General features: G+C 39.5%; 1 protein-coding gene across 1 annotated transcript; it reads left to right on the plus strand.

The window, feature by feature from the left end:
• Nucleotides 1-4,114: 4,114 nt before the first annotated feature.
• On the plus strand, nt 4,115-18,403 carry mpzl3 (myelin protein zero-like 3). The gene is made up of 6 exons (XM_023400536.2): nt 4,115-4,327; nt 6,925-7,091; nt 11,834-12,047; nt 13,493-13,649; nt 17,328-17,397; nt 17,668-18,403. The coding sequence occupies exons 1-6, from the start codon at nt 4,258-4,260 to the stop codon at nt 17,755-17,757; spliced, it is 768 nt and encodes a 255-aa protein (XP_023256304.1). The 5' UTR covers nt 4,115-4,257; the 3' UTR covers nt 17,758-18,403.
• Nucleotides 18,404-19,985: the final 1,582 nt, after the last annotated feature.

The raw sequence follows: 19,985 nt of genomic DNA on the forward strand, positions 1-19,985 counted from the left end.
TTGAACTGATAAAACAACAGTGTGGTCTCTAGATAATCTTATTTGTATCACCGAAGCTTATGTTAATTACACTTGCAGAGCTTAGACACTGGCCTCCAAATAATACTCTGACTTCAATAGTCTTCTGTGGGTGTGGAAATGAACATGTTCAGGGCTTATTTTTAAAGTGATTACAAGAGTTTTTTTATGCTCAGAAACAGTGTCACAGTCACATGTGGTAATGACACAATGTGACATAATTTTTAGTTGCATAGCCTTGGCTGATCTGATCTCAGAACAGCTACTTAAAACTTAAAATTTTGGAACAATACTTAAAGGACCTATATGTAAGTTTTGCTATTGCGAGATAGCCAGCGTTAGCATCAATATCTGTTTACTTATCAGTCTAGAAGAAATGTTGGAGTTTAACATCAAACTTTATTCCTTTACTCGCCTGTCTCCAACGATGGAAAGCAACACCAATGTTAACACTTGTTTTGCTTTTATTTCTATCACTTTTCTTCTTCTGAAGTTAGCATGCTAACAAGCTAGCCCTGGCCCGGCCAGACTGTCTCATGGCTGATGGCTGCGTGAAGTTCAGTAAACAGCTGCAAATAGCTTGTTTAATAAGGATATAACACATATGTCATCTTCTCAAGTGATAGCATCCTGAATTGACCAGAATGCAACACAATACGCAGAACACTTTGCAATTTCAGTGAAGAATATTGCATTTCCTAGATTGGAACAATGTTATCATCACTGCTATCACTCTCTCCACCCACACAAACAAAACCACAGCTGTGTCTGGCATATTCTTGTCTGTTCACTTGTGGTTGCCAAAAGGCATTCTGGGAAACGTGAGGAATTAGGTTAGGGGAAAGAAAAGAAAAGAAATTAAACAGTCAGTGCTACTATCGACTGGCACACCAGGTAGATATTAGCTGTTGCTCCCACCATCACCTCCTCCTGATGATGTTTTTGACACTTTATCAAATAAAAAAAAGAAACATATTGAACGGTAATCATAACTGATTGATTTCAGACTGATTTTACACCCAGATCTGACTGTTTTACCGTTACCTCTTCATTGATTGCCAGTAATGTGAACCACACTCCTGAGAGAGGCGTTTTCAGCCATTCCTTGTTCATGACTCATTTAATAAGCCATTCTCTTCCACAATATGTTTATTATTGCATTGCACGTAAATCATTTCTCTGAAGAATAGACTAATGTGGGCTTTGTTTGGTAAAGGAAGGGATGGAAACATTGTGTGCTTTCTTTACCAAAGAGGAAACAATGTCTATGTCTTTCCCACTCTCCCCTACTTCTACTTTCTGTCTTGCTTTATCTCTCTTTCATTTCAGTTTGCATTCCACACCTTAGGATGGGCTGTACCTGGCACAGTCATGTGTAAATTCCTTTTTACACACACTCGCTTGTGTGTGCGCGCACATATGAACACACGAAAACATGAGCTTGGCTCGGAGAGAAAACAAATCACCTCACTGGCATGTACCTATATGACTAAATGTTGAAGGATGTAGTCCTCCACACACGTGTGCTCAAACACTGCAGTTATTAATCCATTCACCCTAAAGGTAGAGAGTCAGCTTTATTTGCCTCAGTGTATGTTATAGAGTATGGCCTCCAATAGCTATTGAGGCCGTTGAGTAATGTTGTTGTACTTGTTTGTGACAGGCCAGAGAAAAGTTTCTCTGCATGTGAAACCTTTAAAATATAGTGAGTGTAGTGGAGTGCAGCAGATACGACTGTTCATCAGCTATTCAGCACGGCACTGACTGCATATAAACTGATGAAAAGACAGAAGGACTCTCACGTTTTTTTTTTGGCAAAGGATAATGGTTACGTACACCGTCTGGCCACAACAATTTAAATCACCTTTATTACTCTCCTCAAGTGTTGACAACAGAAGAACAGGTCTCTTGTTGAGCAGAGTCGCCAGAAAGCCAATAAGTGGGGTGAGCCTTCATTGTGACTGAGAAGATTTCAGATGAAACTGACACCATGCTACTGTGACCAGACAGAGAACCCCTGTATTCACTCTCACAATACATAACACAATGCAGAGCTGTGTGTTTGTGTGTGAATGTGCAGGTAAGAGCTATAACACTTATCTTCCAACAGAGGATGGGGAGTCTCTTTCAAATTTAAGCAGATTATATAATATCGTTAACAGAATACAGTACCGTGAAACACAGAAATTGTGAACGCTCCCAGTTGAGGCAAGTTCTGAAACTCGGGGTCTATTCAGAAAAGGAAGTGATATCCCTGCCTCAGTGTGGGAACTGTTATATAATATCATTAACACATACAATGTAAACACAATGCTTGTGAATGGATGCCGGGAGAAGGAAGCCTGTGCCTCTCCACCACATCTTCACCTCATATCAGAGTGGGTATCCATGGAGATTTGCAATGAATTTAGATTTTTACAGTAAATTCAGTATTTCACATTCAGTAATATAGTTGTGTAAAACCACTGTTTTTCATAGTCCCTTATTAATGAGTCTCTAGACGAGGCTGCTTTTTCATTTTAATGAATTCATTAACTATTTTGAGACTCCAAATTAGTTTGCACAATACAATTTGCTTTTTTCAGTGTCCACAGGGACTTATTTGCGTCCATTTTTTTTCCTTCTACAAGCGCCATGCCATTGTGTATTTAACTGTTCATAAAATATCCAGCTGTATACAGTAGACTGTAATTCTGTCAAACATTGAATCACATTATTGTACAAAACTGATACATACAGTACACTGTGTATTTCTGGGGGCGAGGCCCGGAGTAATAGAGAAGGCTGCTCTCATTCGATATCCTTTGATTTGTCGTGAAGTGAAATGAGGTTATACAACATGATTACAGCATCTCTGCTGTCAGATTTGAGAAAACACTCCTGGCAGACCAGATGGATGTAAGGATGTAACTTACAATCCAGACCACAAAAAAAAAAAAAAAAAAAATTTAAATAAACTTCAAAAGGATTCTGTATAAACATGTAGTGGAGAGATAAAGCATTACACCAGAATGAAACTGAACGAGCAATGGCTAGAAAAACAAATACCTCCTCCCATTAGGGATAATTACAACAGTAAAGACAAGAGATCAGGGACAGGGATAGTGGTAATATGCCTAGAAATAGCAGGGGAGTCCCACTAGAGCATCCGAGGTTTTGTACAGAAGCTGGAATGGGAGATAACGGAAAGACTGGGCCTCAGGCCTTCACACAGCGGGTTCATGTGAGGGGATGGAGAAAGATGGGAGAAGAGAATGTATTGTATTTTAATATGGTTTTATTTTGGCTCAGCTCATGCCTGTTTTAAAGAATATTGTGCTCATGTTCTCATGCTCATAATCAACTTCCATCTGGAAGTTAAACTGCCAAAATAAACAAAAAGGTCTGTTCTTTAACAGTGAATTGTCCAGGCACTACTTTGTGACTGCAACATGGTGAAACACATTTACTTAATATTATCTGCAGCAGGAATTTAAATGAAACCATACTGTCTATTATTATTATTATTATTATTGTAGTTGTTGTTGTTGTTGTTGTTAATTTACCAATGAATATAGAAAGCTCCAGAAATGTTCAGTATCATTTATTTATACAGGAGCAGCCCATAATACTGTAACACAGAAATGTTTTTCTGTTATTTTGCCTGCTCTCATAAATGGATGAATGGTCAAAATAATAGAAACACCTGTCAGTGTAATGCAATACAATTGAACAGCACCACCTGAGTCAACATCTCTCCAAAAGAGTTTTAACAAAAACTGAATATAATCTTTATGAAGATATAGAATTTAAACCGGGGTACCTAATAAACTGACAACTGAGTGTAAGGTTTGACTGCAAAAGGTCAACATTTGAGCGGTTCAACTGTCTAAAAGTGGGATATTCAAGTAGTTGACATAATATTACAGTGGGTTTTAACCTCATAGATTTTTGGTTGAATCATAAACACACTCACTATGAACATCTTAGTTTTAAAGTGTGTCACAACCTTTTTTCAATCATCCAGGGTGTTTCACTTCCTTCAGTTAATCTTAAAAGATCAATGTTGTTTTACTCCCAAAGGTCCAGCAGCGCCACTTCCTGATACACCTGTTTGTCAGGTAGGATAGTCAGTGGGTGCAGTGGAGAGACTGAGTCACGGCAAACCAGATAATGGACGGAATTGTACTGAAACTTTGACGCAACTTTTTTTTTTTTTTTTTAATCGCCAAGCCAGTGAACCCGTTTCCACAGACTAAAATGCGTCGACTGCGCCAGGGGAATATCGCTGTGAATGTGGTGTTGCTGCTGTATTTGCTCGGGTGTTTGGGTGAGTAAACAGGCCGGAGCTCGGCGTTCATTTCGCCGTGTTTCAAAACAAGTTTGATCTGCGAGAAACTGTGTGTACGTTTAGTTTAATGTTCGTGCATGCACGCAGGTACTTGCTGGTGACCGAAGTCAGGATATTTTTTTCCACACAAATGTCGAGCCCAGCTTTGTGTAGTTCACACGCTTCCTTTTTTAGAAAAGTTCAAGGAAAGACAAGTCTGCAAGAAATTAAAGTCTGCCGCTCTGTAAACACCATCTAACGCCATTTTAAAACAGCTCGTGTTTTACTTATCGGTGATGACCAAAATACTCATGCCTAACAAAAACATGGTGCTACAGTCTTATGCATTTAACACACACACACACACACACACACACACACACATGTATGGACCCATTCAGCAATATACAGACTTCACATGAACACAGGAGAAGCCCATAATAAAACAGGACAGCGTAAAACGCCAGGTTTGGATGGACTCTGACAACTGGTATGCAGTGAGTTAAGAGAACTGCCTTTTTGCTAAGTACATCACAAACATGGCTGTAGCCTGTGGGCAGTTGTTTGCCTCTCTTTGCCTGTCTCCTTTTATTGAAGGAATAATAATGAGAGAAGCATACAGCAATGGCTGCTGTGGGGGAGATGAAGTTTCCATGCCTTTTATGTGCTGGGTCATCCCAATCTCGTTTTTTGTCCTGCAGGTGTTGGAGTAGGATTTTGGCTCTTGTAGTCTCTGGCTTAGTCAGAGGGAGTCACAAGTAACACGAAACTGTAGGGGCAGATTAGTATCATTAGGGTTTGTCTTTATTTGATAAACGCTTGAATTTTGTCCTAGAATTATGCCACGAGCAGTGTCTGCCATGCTGTATTTATACCCGTTTTCTTTCTTCCAGGGTCACATCAGGACACAGCAACATGGTGTTGTCTTTCTCCTGACTTTTTTTTTTTTTTTTAATTTAATTTAATTATTTATATCCATGTGGTTGTTTAAAAAACCATGTGTCAACATCACAACTGATGAGCTGCCAACTTTCCAATCCCACCACTAATTACTAGATTGTCAGCATCTATCCTGTCATAAAAGTTCAAGAACTGTTCAGCTTTCAAGGCCCCTCAGCTTGATTTCCACTTTTATGAAGTGATAGCTTTGTTCACGCTGTCGACCCGCTCGCCCAGGGGGTCCTTGTAGAGGATTCAGGCTGATTGCATGATAATTCTCACACTACTTTACTGTAAGATAAACTTTGTCCTCATTATGGCTGTTGGGGTCTTTGATGGAACCAGTGGTGTCAGTCTAAGATCGGATATATCTGCTCATTGCCAAGCTTATTTTGCTCTCACTTAGTCCTCAGAGAAAATGCAGTTTGAGGCCTTTGCTTTGAAATGGAGAAGGATGCTTTAATTTGTGGTGTATGAAAGTCACTGATGGGATGATAAATATTTGAATTAGATTTGTGGCCACGTCAGCGGCGCAGCCCTGTCATTCTGTGATGCAACGATGGTCCAGCCTGAAATAGCTCTACAACTATTGGCTGGTTAGCCAAACTGTGACAACTGCTTCATATATTCAAGGTCCCTTGAAGATTAATTCTAGTGCTCAAACTTCTCATCTAGCACCATCAGCAGGTAGAGGTTTCATTCATGGTTCCCAGAGGACGAAGCCTGATCCCCTGGCTGCTCCTCTATTGCCACCACGAGACAGACATTTTCAGTGTTGAGTGAAATATTTTGACAATTATTAGATGCATTGCCAAGGAATTTGCTTCAGGCTTTGATAGTCCCTGGAGGATGCTTTCTGTTGACTTTTCTGACACCCTGACTTTTCATGTAGTGACACAATCAGGTCAGAGTTTCAGTTTGTCCAGTACTTGGGTTTATGACAGATACCTGCTAAACTAAAGACACTCTCATCTTCTCATTTAGCCCATAGCACCACTTTTGTAGTTTCATTTTCATTTTTGTACTCAGAGCTGCTGGAGTGGCTGTAGACTTGTTTCCACAATTTCTGGTTAATTAATGGTGTGATTTCAGTCGTCATAGCCTGAATAACTAATCCAATATTTACACCCCAGTGTAAACAGTTTCAAGTCTCAAAGAAGCCGTCAGTGCAGTGTAGAGAACTCTTAAGCATCAAGTACTGCTGTAGAGGCATTGCCCTGGCTGGCCTCCCTTGGCATTCTGAATGTAGTGATAACAATGAAAAAACATCTTGCAAGAGACACAGGGACACAACTTTATCTGTAGCTGAAGGTCCCTGACAGGCAGCTGTGTAGCAAGCCTGTCAAACACAACAAGAGAGGCTGGTGAGAAACTTGTATCAGAATGTCACTCAGTTCAGTGTCTACTACGGGGAATTCGCTGCGCTGACACTTTAATGTTGCTGCAGTGTGGGCATGTTTTTGTAAATGCTATCAGGTGTTTTTTTTTTTTTTTTAGTAGGTGAGTAAAATGTCACTCACTTCCTTTTCTCTTTGTCAGCCTCTATTCAATCCTCTTTCTCGTTTTTCCTGAACACGTAAACATGTAAATCTGCACATATCACGTTTCACCTTTTTCTGCTCTCATCCCTGACCTTCTTTCTACCATTTCACTTCCAGCCCCTTCCCTAGTCTCCTCCATCTCAGTGAGTTCTCCATCAGAAGTCCATGCATCTAAAGGGGATACCGTCTCGTTGTCCTGCTCTTTCACCTCCACCAGTAGGCCAACCAGTAAGATGACTGTCGACTGGTCTTATAGGCCCCAGACTGGAGGGCCACCACAGACAGTGAGTAGACAGCTATCACAACTATTGTCATTCATTATACGCATACACAAGGCTGTATTATATACTCTGTTGCAGCAGTTGTTAAAATTAATATGTAGAGTATGTCTGCAGTTGCAGTCCAATTTGGGCAGAACATTCTCCATAAAATACATTCATTGACTTGCCCTTGGATTTGATTTATTCACCTACACTTTAAAAGATGAATGTACAAGAGAACAAAGAAACACATGCTGAGCAGTGCACTAGATGAATACTGATGCTGTGCAAGTTGCCATTTATTCAAGTAACTATCTAATGATTTTTGTCAAATAATTTATTTGAAAGTGACAAAGGCCATTAGTTTCATCTGGTTACAGATTAATGGGTTTTTTCCCCTTTGTTTGTTGTTGGTTACTGCCCCCTGGCAAAAACCAAGTTACTCTGTGTATATCCAAAAGAACTGAAATCGCTACTTACTTGATTAATTGATAAGTCCATACATGGAAATTTATTGACAACTATTGTATGTTGAAAATCAATTTCATTGATGTCTTTTTTTTGATGTCAGGTTGGATATTTTGATTAAACATATGTAACTTAAAATCAGTTAAAAGGGTTCTTGTGTATTGCTGTTTAAATTTAAATTTGGACTGCTTGTTAGTGAAACTGTGCGATTGCAGACACACGATTGGTCAATAATCAAGAAAAGAAACAGCACTGCAAACAATCATTAGGTTCAGCCCTAATCAGATTTAAAAGATATAATGTGTATGGAATTACAGGTGACTGTGTTCCTTGTACAGGCATGTGACCTCCATTGCTCACTCTATACAAATGTGACTTATTTGAATATCTGGTTGGTGTGTTTGCATTCTCGATCACCTTGACTTCTCTTGATTTTTCTGAACAGTGTGTACAGCTGTGATAGTAAATCATGGCCTGAAGCAAAGTCAATGCGGCCTCAAATAATGTAGATGCTGTGTGTGTCAATAAGTCCAGCATCACTGCAGCAGGAATCTTCGGTTTTTAGCCAGCCACCTTCCCGCCCAGCATTTGTGTCTTATGGGAGGTTTCCCCCTGGAAATCCCAGCTGGTCAGCTACCTTAATACCCCTTCCTTTTTGGTGGTATCGTGGTCTTGTTTGAAATGCGTTCAGATGTATCCATCCCAACCCATTACTGCACTCAGGTCCTCTAACCCCACACAATCTGGGTTCAGTTTCCAATGACCAATCCACTAAAAATCCACCGCATAATTTAAGCAGTTCCATTTGGACTTGTGGCGAGCCATCAAGTGTGGTTCTGTGAAATTGCATTTGGAGCATGGGAATCCATAGTGTGGTAGCTGCAACCCTATATGCCTTCATTTCCTATAGGAGCAGTCAGACTTAAGTGGAGGCTAATGTTTTGTGGCTCCACTGATATGGAGTGCTGTTGGTTTAGTCATTAAGCTGTACAATAGTTGTCTGGTCTCAAAGTGTGTAGGGGGGAGGAGAAGAAACATGGCTTGGTGTTGGTGTGTGTGACAGTCAGCAGATAGGCTGGTATTACCTCACAGAGTCTTACAGCTATAGTAAAAAGAAGGTGTGTCAGCAAGGGAAAGCCTCACCCGTGCCTGTATTTCCTTCCACCCAGCTCAGCTATTTTATTCTCTTTATCACAGAAAAATAATGTGTGGCATTTTCCTGATACATAGATGGAACAAAGTCTGCAAGTTTCTTATTTCAATTTCTAAACCTTCATTTACTTTCCATCCAATTTCATTAGCAGTTTTGGCTGGTGTATTGGCCCGTGTGTCCCCGGTCGTATATCACACTGGGAGAGACCATGAATAAGCATGTGAAAAGCTCCATCAGAAAATATAATTTTGCTGCCAAAGCTTTAGTGTCAATCTGAATTGCTGCAGTGCTTCAGTGACTTGCATAATTACCTCAGTCCTGATGAGAATTAATTTTGTAGATTGGAGAAGAGAGGCTGAATGTTCAATCAAATATCTGTGGAAGCTGATGGTAATTGGGGGATTTGGCAATTGAAATCTGCTGAATAATGATAAAAAAAATACATCTATTATGAACATCTAAAACTTGAGTTAGACACTGTTGTAAGTTTGCCAGGGAAAGCCTTTGTCTAATATGGCTCAGATTCGTAGTACAGGTTTAAAAACAGTCTCCCACCCTCGGTCTTATTGCAGCATTACTCATGAGTTTAAAAGGACCATCGAGACTAGTGTTTGTTTCCAGACTGAGCAGAGTCACTGACTTCAAGCTGCTCTTACGTAGTCTGAGTAGGGACATGACTGGCGTTATCTCTGCCAGGTTTACAATCAGTGTCTCAGAAAAATGCAGCAGATAGACACACAGCTGTAAAACCATAAAGCTTTATCAGAGTCAGTGATTATTTTTTTTTTTTGCCTCAGTTTATTGGGATGATATACACAGCCATCCTTGTTTACAGTGCTCATAATGTGTAAACCTTAGGGCAGTAAATGTACTCAATTTACACAAGCATACATTTTGCATCTTGATTTAGGCTGCATCAGTAAGTAGAGAATATTGCTCTAGGACTGTTCTGACACACATTTCAGTTTTTGTAACGCACATTTTCACACCTGTATCCTTCCAGATTCTACACTCTGCTTATTTTTTTTATATTTTTATATATTTTTTATATATATATATATATATATATATATATATATATATATAACATATTACACAAGTACTTAAAATTTATACTATCTGTAGTTTTATGTTTTGTTTAAATATTTGTCTTTGACATAGTATTCTCTGGTGCTGCTCCTTACATATCATGCATGACTTGTATTGATGTATTTAATACTTTTAGTGTTAACATGTGCACCTAGATCATATACAGACTGTTCATCCCTTGCGAGACCTGGTAATGCAGACAGATTTTATACATCCTATGACATGTCTACTTATTTTTTCTTCATATTTTTGTATTGTATTATTGCATGATAATAATAGAACAATGGTTAACTCATAATAATTGTTACCAAGCGCTCAATGTAGTAACATCCTGAATGTGTGACACACATCCTGTTGAATCCATGAATTGTGTTATTTTTATCTGTATTGACTCTCATTTCTGAATCATGGCAATTATGGATCTGTTGTTTGTAATGCTGAAAGAAGAAATCTTCAGGGGCATGTGGTTTGATACTGTGATGGGAGTGAAGGCATCCTGTATAGCATTGACCTGCCACATACTGCCCATGTCTTGTGACTTTATATACTATATACTGCTATACTAGAGGCCGATTTTCTGTTTGCTCTAAGAGCAGTTTTCTGCCTTTTTTTTTCTTTTAGAACACTTTATGTCTTGTGTGGAAGGAGGTGCATGAATTGGCAGGATGCAGAAACACCAATTGGGGATTTTAGAAGAAATCTATAACTCTGTTCTGCTCTGCTTTCAGAGTAGAGATGAAGGCCGTTCAGCTCTGATCTTATTCTGTGAATAATCTAAAAGCCTCTTGATGTCTCCATGTTGCTCATCTGACTCAACCAGCGCAATACAAGACGTAGCTGGGAAGAATAATGACTTGCCACTCATATTACATAAGCACTTACCAACTGTCTTCCTATATCATAATGTAAGGGTTCTAGTTAGGTTTTATCCTTTTTAACCAAGCCGGTGTAGTTCTAAACTGATCTTACTTTACTGTACTGCAGACTCAGAGCTCTGCAGACTAGATTCATTCATATCAGTATGTGAATCACCAATAGATCAATAGATGAGCCTGAATCCTGGGACAGCTTCACTTTTCTTGTTGTTTCTCTAGAAAATAAACAAAGGGTTAAATAACAACATGAACATATGGCAGCATGTAAAGAGTATCTAAGACCCAACAGAGAATAGGTGACAACAAATCCTTTTACTCCTTGCATCACTGATCACTTGTCCAATTCCTTTTTGTATTGATATGTTTTTATCTTCGATTTCTTTTTCCTTTCTAGTCTCTGGTTACTGGTGACTAATCAGGGACTCACAAAACTTATTAGAACACAAACTCTCCAGTCTTTGTTGACTGTGTGAAAAATAAATACTGTGGTAGTTCCACTTTTTCACCCCCCCCCCCTGCCCACACAACACACTTCCACTCTGGATGTAGTGTTTTTGAGAGGTCTGGGTCAGCTTGACGTGGGAGTGATGAAGGGATGGAGTTTGTTGTGGAAAACAGGCTGATGTGCTTAACTTAGAGGCAAAGGTAAAGTTTTATGAGACACCTGTAGTTCAAATTTTCTCTCTGGCTGCAAGATTTCTACACACACATGAATGTTCTTTGCCTTTTGCTTGGTCAGATTTTTATTCATATTTCTTAGACTAAGCGCAGAGCTCTCTTCATGCTGTTATTGACAATATTGCCAAAAGAAAATGTCCATCCACCATCTGCCCCACCACCTGTTGCGCTAGACACTTTCCCTTAGGCAGAAAAACGTTAAGTTAGATTTAGGAGTGATTTTTCTTATTATATGCACAATAGCTAATCAATAATTAAAATTATTTAAGTGTTGCTCTCATGGTGAGATTTCTATACATGTGACAGGGAATAAGAAATGCTCAACATATCATTGTGCATTAATATTTTTGTCACCTTGAGTCTGATCCGGGTGTGTCAGTCACTGAGGATTAGGCAAGAATAAAATCAATGAACAGGAATGTTACACCCCTGCTCAGGGCAAACTCCCATCAATTTCTTTACAAATAAAATGTAATTTGTTTTAACCTCCTCTCCTCTACCAGTTTTTCCACTTCTCTTCACGGGCGTTCCCCCCGCCTGAGGGTCAGTTCGCGGGTCGTATCCGGTGGCAGGGAACCCCTGCACGCGGGGATGCCTCCATCTCTCTGATCAACGCCACGCTGAATGATAATGGGACCTACACATGCTCAGTCAGAAACCCTCCTGACGTCCATGGGTCCCCGACTTCACACACCGTACTCACCGTCACACCCAAGGGTAAGACAGCACACATACACTTCCTTGGCTTCTTATTTCCTCTGCCAAGGAGGTTATGTTTTCAACTGTTTGTTGGCTTGTTTTTTCGTCAGCAGGATTATACAAAAAGTACTGAACCGATTTATACCAAAACTTGGTGGAGGGATGGGGCATAGGCCAGAACCCATTAAAGTTTGGTATGGATCAGTTCTTTCTCAGGAAATAATATTGAATCTTGATCCTTTTTTCCTTTTATTTTTCTATTATAAGAGACAAACATGTTGGCTTGTTTGGCCTAGGCAAAGGTATGCACTTTACTGAGCACCATTCTAGTTTCACTATGTCAAAAAACATAATAATTTAACTTCCTATGGCTTCTTCAAAACTTTGAACACTTGAATCAATGCAAGACATCAGCTGTCAGATCTGGACTCTTATAATGTAGTCCAGATGCATTTCTTTATCAATGTTTGTCCTGATTTCACCTTAGGTGTCTGGATCTGGCTTTTCCCCACAATTAATTGTGTACTGTATACATGCAGTGACAGCACTGAGAGGAAGAAGCTTCCACTGACTGCCACATATTTCTTGTAGCAGACTAATCCAAACATCTCGTTAGTGTTTGTGTAAGGCTGTCATGTAGTTGCCTGCCTCTGCTGTCAGCAGACTGTTGATGGTTAGAAGCATGGATGCAGTGGAGGGTAACTCATTAGATCTAACTTATGTACTTTTACAGACTGATATAAATAATTGTGAAAGTCATCATACTAAAAATAAATAAAATGTTTTAATATTAATGAAGACCAGGGTTCTATAAAACAGTAGTTGGTATTTTGGAAAATACGCTTACTTGATTTTCTTGTTCAAGGACAAGATCGTAGCCACCTCCACATCTGCGCAGTGAATATGTAAATACTGAAGCGCCCACCAGCACTGCTGAAGCTTACTAACATGTGATATGACTGGTCCTAGCCAAGACACATAATGCCATGGATAACAGTGACTTGTTGTTTTTACATTTCAGTTTTTGTACAGATTAACAAACACAATATAATGTGTTAATTAGAGGTGGTGGTTTGAACATAGCCAGGCCAGCTGTTTCCCCCTGTTTACAGTCTTTGTGCTAAGCTAAGCTAAGCTAAACTAACCAGCTGCGTATTCACTGTACAGGCATGAGATTGGTATCGATCTTTTCATCTCACTCTTGGTAAGAAAGCAAAAAATTTATTTTCCAAAAAAGAAAAGAGGTATGTTTTTCTGAATTTGTAACAGTCTTATTCAATTGTTTATTTACTACAAGTGCACATTTATGACTGCTATATTTGCTGTGTGTGATGTATACGGTGTGTATGTACAGTATATAATGAATGCTTTGCAGATGGTATAACGTCATGTGTATGTGCTGTTATAAACAGCTTGTTAACACCAGTCCATCTGAATGACCTCGCCTCCTTCTTCCTCCACAGCCCCCAGCATTCGCTTCTCTGATGTTGCGGTTCTCCTCGCTTTCATCCTCATCCCCTCCGCTGTCGTCACCCTCATTCTGATTGGAAGGATGTTCTGTCCCAAGAAACAACACAACCAATCGAAGGGCTACAGATCACCCATAGAGGTCACAGAGGGGTGAGTAGTTTCAATCAGCCAATCACTGCTTGCGGGTCAGTCAGTCAGTCATTGTAGCCTTTGATGGTTATGGATGTGGCTCTGCATTGCCAGTTTGATGAAGGTTAAACAAGAATCTGAATTTGAGTCAGGGGTCTGATTCCCAAAGGATCTGCCTGTTGTAGAAAGTTGCAGTGAATCAGTGAGAGGTCCGGCACTAATGTCTGCAGTTAGACATCTACAGGCAGGTTTATAGTGAGGCACTCTGTGGTTTAAAGTCACACTGGAGCTGGTATTTGCTCTTTGGACTGGAGTAATACAGGGATATAAACAAACAAGCGTTACTCCACTGTAATACATGTGGAACAGATTCCATAAATTACCATGACAGATTATATAACCAGTGGGCAGCAACTCAAGTTCACATCGGTCTGTTATCTTTGTTTTTATTATCCAGAAAAGGTCAATGTTGTCATTATTTGTTTTGACCTCTAGAAGCTACATCATTAAAAAAAAGATAAAAAAATACATGTGTATAGTGAACATCCAGCACTATCTAAACTGCAGCATTACAACATCTCCTTTTTTGTTTTCTTTCCATTGTTGTCTTTATTTGGAATTCCCAAACCCACAATAGACGACCCTGTAAGCTGCATTCAAGTGTCTTCTTACAGCAGGAAACGGGACACATTTTTAAAAGAATAGTGGATTTTGGGCCAAGAGTTAGATGAGAAGATTAATCTCATTCTAATACGTAAACAGTAAATATAAAGCTGGAGCTAGCAGCTGGACAGCTTAGATAACATGAACACAGCCCAAAAATATGCTGTTTTTAAACTTAAGTTAATCTACAGATATAAACAAATGATATACAGTGTGTTCATTAGTGAGCTTTATAAGTGCTGGTAGACAGTGTTTGTTACCTTTGGACCAAACCAGATTAGTGGTATCTCTCTGTTTCCAGTCTTTATGCTAAGCTAAGCTAATTGTGTGCTCGATCTAGCTCTGCCCAGGTCAAATTGATCACAACAAGCATATGACTATTATAACCAAAATTCTTTTCCTTTTTCTTTATTTCTCATGAGGATTTACATTTGCATATTCATGACATAAATATAAAGTAATGAAAGGGACAGCCTAGCTATTTACTAATTTAAAGATTAAAACATGAATTAAAATAACATGAACTGCAGTGTGGCTCTCTCCTGCTCCAAGGCCAGTCTGACTAGTCAGGGTGAAAGCTGAACTCATTGAGCCACTGTGGTGAAGATATCACATGGTGCATACACACAATCACACACTCACACGCACTTACACAGAGAGTACAAAGACTACAACGGTTTAAAGTTTTCTCTCCATATGTTGTCATGCGTGAAAAGGCCCAAAGGGAGCACTGAGAGCGGACTGCTTGATATCTCTTAAGTGAATTATTTACACAACATTTGTATAGGAATGATACTGCCCCAAGCTTTTTGATCCATAAAAGCCAGCTGATCACTGTATTTCCTCAATTGTTTAATTAATCTTTTAATGTGTAGAATAGAAATCACTTGTGGTGAGAATGTGTTTAAATCATTGTACTATTTTTGTTGTAAGTCAGTAAAGTCTGAGAGTAAAGCCTCAGTTCAAACATTTATAAGTTATTCAGAATCAGATTTATTTGTCATCTCATAATATCTACTTTGTGTTTTCTTGCGTGATTGCTGTCTCGAAATCAATCAATACACCTTAAATGTCAATATGACAACTATGACTATTTCGTTTGTTTTTATTAGCTCTCTACATGACGGGGTAACGTCAGGTTACCCAATGAGCGAGAGAGAAAGAGGAGTGGCCAAAAAAGCGAGTGTGTCCCTCATTGACCCCAGAAGTTCTTTTTACCACCGTATAAAGCAGCAGGATCAGAAACTGAACTAAATGACGTGTTCTGTCTGTCTGTCTGTCGATCTCCTCGGCGTGTGTGTACGTGTTGCAAGCGTCAGTTATATGCAGTTATATAAGTTAAACTGTGGCAGGCAAATTAAATTTAGTATTAATTTAATGCTACAAATACTAAGCAACTACACTGATGGGAAAACAAGTCAAAAAATTGTCTCGACATTTGCAAAGGCATGAGCAATTGGTGATCGTTCTAATGATCGTGTGTGTGTGTGTCCACATTCTTTTAGCAGTATGAACACAAATGCATCATGGGCCACACTGAAGGACGCCTACGTATACTGACGTCCCCTGACACAGTCTGATCAGTCCCGCCACAGTTTCATAGGCCCTGTTCAGACCTGGTATTAACATCCGTCTCGGGTGATCCGATCACATGTGGACAGCTCTCAGATCGTCAGTTCACACCTGACTTTATAACGCGTCTCCACATGCGTTTCGATTGACCACTTGTGATCGGATCTCACTTCCCTGCTTTTATGCAAAATAAACAGGTATGAGTTGTTGTTTATAGCCAATCGACAGACGGGTCCGTTGTTAATGTGCTCGTGTGTTTGTCTTTATTTACAGTCCATGGTGTGTGTGAGAGCGAGCGAGTGGGGCACGGAGGGGTTATTTGTATATGAAGCAGGTAGGAGAGATGCGATCACAAGTGGTCAATCGGGACGCATGTGGAGACGCAAGTCAGGTGTGAACTGACGTACTTGCAGCTGTCCACTTGTGATCGGTTCACTGAAGACGCATGTTAATACTAGTGCTGATCGATTAATCTTGTCATCGCGATATGAACGTGCAATAAACACATCGCAATAGACTGACTGAAACGTGTAGAATTAGAAAAAATAATTGTATTTATACACGCCACGCATGCAGGGTTTTCATGGGGCAGGGCATGTGTGCTGCAGCCTCACACACACACACACACACACACACACACACACACACCACAGAGGCGGCAGTGGAGACCAGTGAGGAGTGAACTTTGTACTAGAGCTGAAAACAATCACGGCCATAGCTCTGTGAGTGTCCTCACAACTTTTGCGGGTAAAAAAGCAACTAGCATCGTTCATCACACCACCTGTTCAACAAGATTCAAACACAAAGAAAGGCAACATCTCCATCCATGTTGTTCACGATCGCAGCGTGCTAACATTAACCTAATAGTGAACTGTTATAAACAAGCTGAAAGGAAAACTTTCTGTGTGTAGACTGCAGCTTCATTTGCCGTAAACTTCTAGCTGCAGTGTGAGACAGCAGCCTCCCCCCTCTCCGCAATGTTACCTGCAGCACAGGGAGGAGGATGGATGAGATGACCTTTTGTCTGTGTTCTTCATTCACCTTTGCTCAGCAAAACTGTATGTGCACACTTCAGTATTTGTTTATTTTATTGCATTTAATATTGTCAATGAACGGTATCACCGCATCGCAAATTTTCCTCACATCGTGCGGGTCTAGAGTGAGATATCGTTCTCCGCTGGTCAGGGGCTGTATGACAGACACATTAAAAAGAGAAAAAATATTGAAAAGACAAGTTGCATATTTAAAAAGAGGGACACATTTTGTGCATTGTACGATACAGTAACTTAGGCACTGGTTTATTTTACAATGCTGAGTATTGTTGTTCAAATGACATTTTCCTCATTCACACCTATGAAGCATGTAAACACTGTGTCAAAATGTAACAAGCAGGCTTTGTTATTGTAGTGAGTGCCATTAATGTGATTACTGACCAGCTTTTGTTGTTCATTCCGCATCCATCAGAGAGGAGTACGGCATCCACCCACCGGGGGCCAAAGTAAAGAGGGCCACATGCTGTGACCTATATTTGATGGTACAGTACCGAACGTTTCATTATAGCACAATACCTTTCAACACATAAATAACTTAATGAGACATGTCTGCCAGATCTGTTTCACATGTTTAATTTTATATGCCCTCTGAGTCTGACAACAGGACTTGATGGTTCATAAAATATTGATTTTGCCGATGTTGTTATTTTGTCTGGGTCTATATTGTATATTGTGTGTGTGTGTGTGTGTGTGTGTGTGTGTGTGTATGTGTGTGTAGCTTCACCTGACTGTCTAGTTTTCTGCTTCTCCAGTGTATCCACGGCTCAGATGATGAAGAGGAGCATTACAACCTGAAAAAGCAGCCTCCCACAGACGAAGGCTTTGCTGAGTCTCAGTGCTAGAGAACCCTGGTGGTTGGGAGATGTAACTGCAACATGTGGACCCACATGGTGCCTTTAAAAATGGGAGGTACTGAATAGGGATCAATTCTGGATTCATGTCTTCTGTGCCACCATCAACCACTCACCAAGTCACTATGGTGAAAGATTTTACTTTTTGTTGTGACCCCCTTTTCTATTTTTGTCTTGAGACAGTCTGAATTGTTCATCTTCACGTGACACTCACTCTCTAAAATACAGACTGCCAATAATTTGATTTACCTTTTGTCCATGAGCTAAATTTCTAAAGGCTTCCCAGGAACCACTTCACAGCTTTTACACCAGTGTGCTGTGAGACATCAGAGGTATTCATTCCTTAATCTGAGAGCTCTTGGTTTTGATGAGACATTTGTTTGTTGTGTCTGTCGGTATCGTTCCGTACATGCAAACACAAATACACAAACAAACACTATATATATATATATATTTATATCTTTGATGATTTTTATGTTTCACTTTCTTATTGTGAAGGAGATAGATATGTTTTGTCTAATTTATTGCTTGTGTCTGAGCGGCTGTACTATATGAAACCTGCTTCTGTTGAGCTGTAGTGGAATATTTCTGTTATATCCTTAACATTTTGAGAGAAAATAAATGGTTTGATTTGGAACATTAGTTGTGACCACTTAATACTATTGATACACAACACTAAAATATCTTTGAAATATTTTTCAGAATTTTACTGTACCATGTCAGCGGTAAATGTGTGTGTGCCATCGTTCTACTCAGTATACTTTGAGGATGTCTGGATGTAGAGTTTTGATTTTGAAAAATTAGCTTGCTAGTGTTGATTAATGTTTTAGAAATGTTTTTGCATAAATAAATAGTTTATGGCTTTGTGAGAGGATGAACATGACTACAGTAAGTTGATATAAAGAATTTGTTAATTACATTAATGCATCTTCGTTAGCAAACAGGAGACCATTTGTTAGCAAAGCTGATAACATACGGCCACCATGTTCTCCTCCAGCTCTCTCTTTGTTTGGTCTGTTGCACTATTCATGAATGGGTCTCTTCCACTATTCATGAATGTTCTTGAATATTCCTTTAAAAACTCTGAGGACAGGCTGGAGTCACACGGCTTCACTCGCAAATTGCGGCAGCATCTGTCTCATCTGCGCGGTCGTGGGACTAGAGAGTCATGAAAAGACCTAATAAAAAGCTGCCAAATGGAACACAGAAAACGATAAGTCCTCATTCTGTCTCATTTCTTTTCTATTTCTCATTCAGTTCATTCATGCCCTCTAGGTTTTAATAATTCACACACAGCTATGGTGAAACAATTATCATTCCTGCTTCATCTGAACTACCATGGCAACAACTTACTGAAGTCAGGCAGGGAAAAAAAATATTTAAAAAATTGATTGAAGAAAGAATGTACTGATAACTGACTGCCTGGACATCATTTTCTGCATAAACCTTGTTGGAGATGGGGGGGTTATTCAGATTTTTTTCTTTTTTTTTATTACAGGCTGAATGGTCATAATATTGTCACTGCCCGATAGTGTATCATTTACATGCACATATTTACCATTTCACTGTAGATCTGCTTATTCAGCTGTCAAGTTATTGTTACTGGCTGCAAATCACAGCAAGTGTTAACAGTGAAATACAAAACTCTCCTAGGAAGAGGAGGCCAGACCCACCAGCAATGGCTGAACCAGCTCCACCCTTGCCATTGAAAATTCTTGTCCGGTGAGTGCACTGATCAGCGATGTCAAGATGTGCATGATACCTTGGTAAGTAGCATCATATTCAGATTGTATGACCATAAATTCAGTCTTTGATTTGTCACATTTTGAAGATGCACAGTTCCTCAGGCAACAAGTTAGTTGTTGCCATTAAGGACCAGTTTATTCCATAACACACTGTTTCCCAACCTGGTGATCAGGACCTCACGAGGGTTCCCAGGATCAGGATTTTTTATTGAATTATTATTATTATTATTATTATTATTATTATTATTTAATTCAGGGTCACCAAGCCAAAAAGGGTTGGTACCATCACATACAAAGTCCTCCAAGTACAAAGATATAACACTACAAGGCAATATAAATCACCAGCTTGAGTCTGTTAATACCAAAAGCACAGCACAGGCCATAATCAAGTGAACTTTTGTTAATGGAGCTCTGGACGTGCCTCTTGTATTGCAATAAATAATCTTATAGTGTTATTGATTAAAATTCTCTTTA

The sequence above is a fragment of the Seriola lalandi genome, unplaced genomic scaffold, assembly GCF_002814215.2.
Source record: "Seriola lalandi dorsalis isolate HSWRI2012SDOR001 ecotype SW California unplaced genomic scaffold, Sedor1 jcf7180002052652, whole genome shotgun sequence".
Taxonomy (NCBI): Eukaryota; Metazoa; Chordata; class Actinopteri; order Carangiformes; family Carangidae; genus Seriola; species Seriola lalandi.

Excerpts from the sequence above, each read along its gene's own strand:
- mpzl3 (XM_023400536.2), top strand. The coding sequence starts at position 4,258 with ATGCGTCGACTGCGCCAGGGGAATATCGCTGTGAATGTGGTGTTGCTG. Across the intron at positions 7,092-11,833 it reads CTGGAGGGCCACCACAGACA|TTTTTCCACTTCTCTTCACG; the intron begins GTGAGTAGACAG and ends CTCCTCTACCAG. Across the intron at positions 12,048-13,492 it reads ACTCACCGTCACACCCAAGG|CCCCCAGCATTCGCTTCTCT; the intron begins GTAAGACAGCAC and ends CTTCCTCCACAG.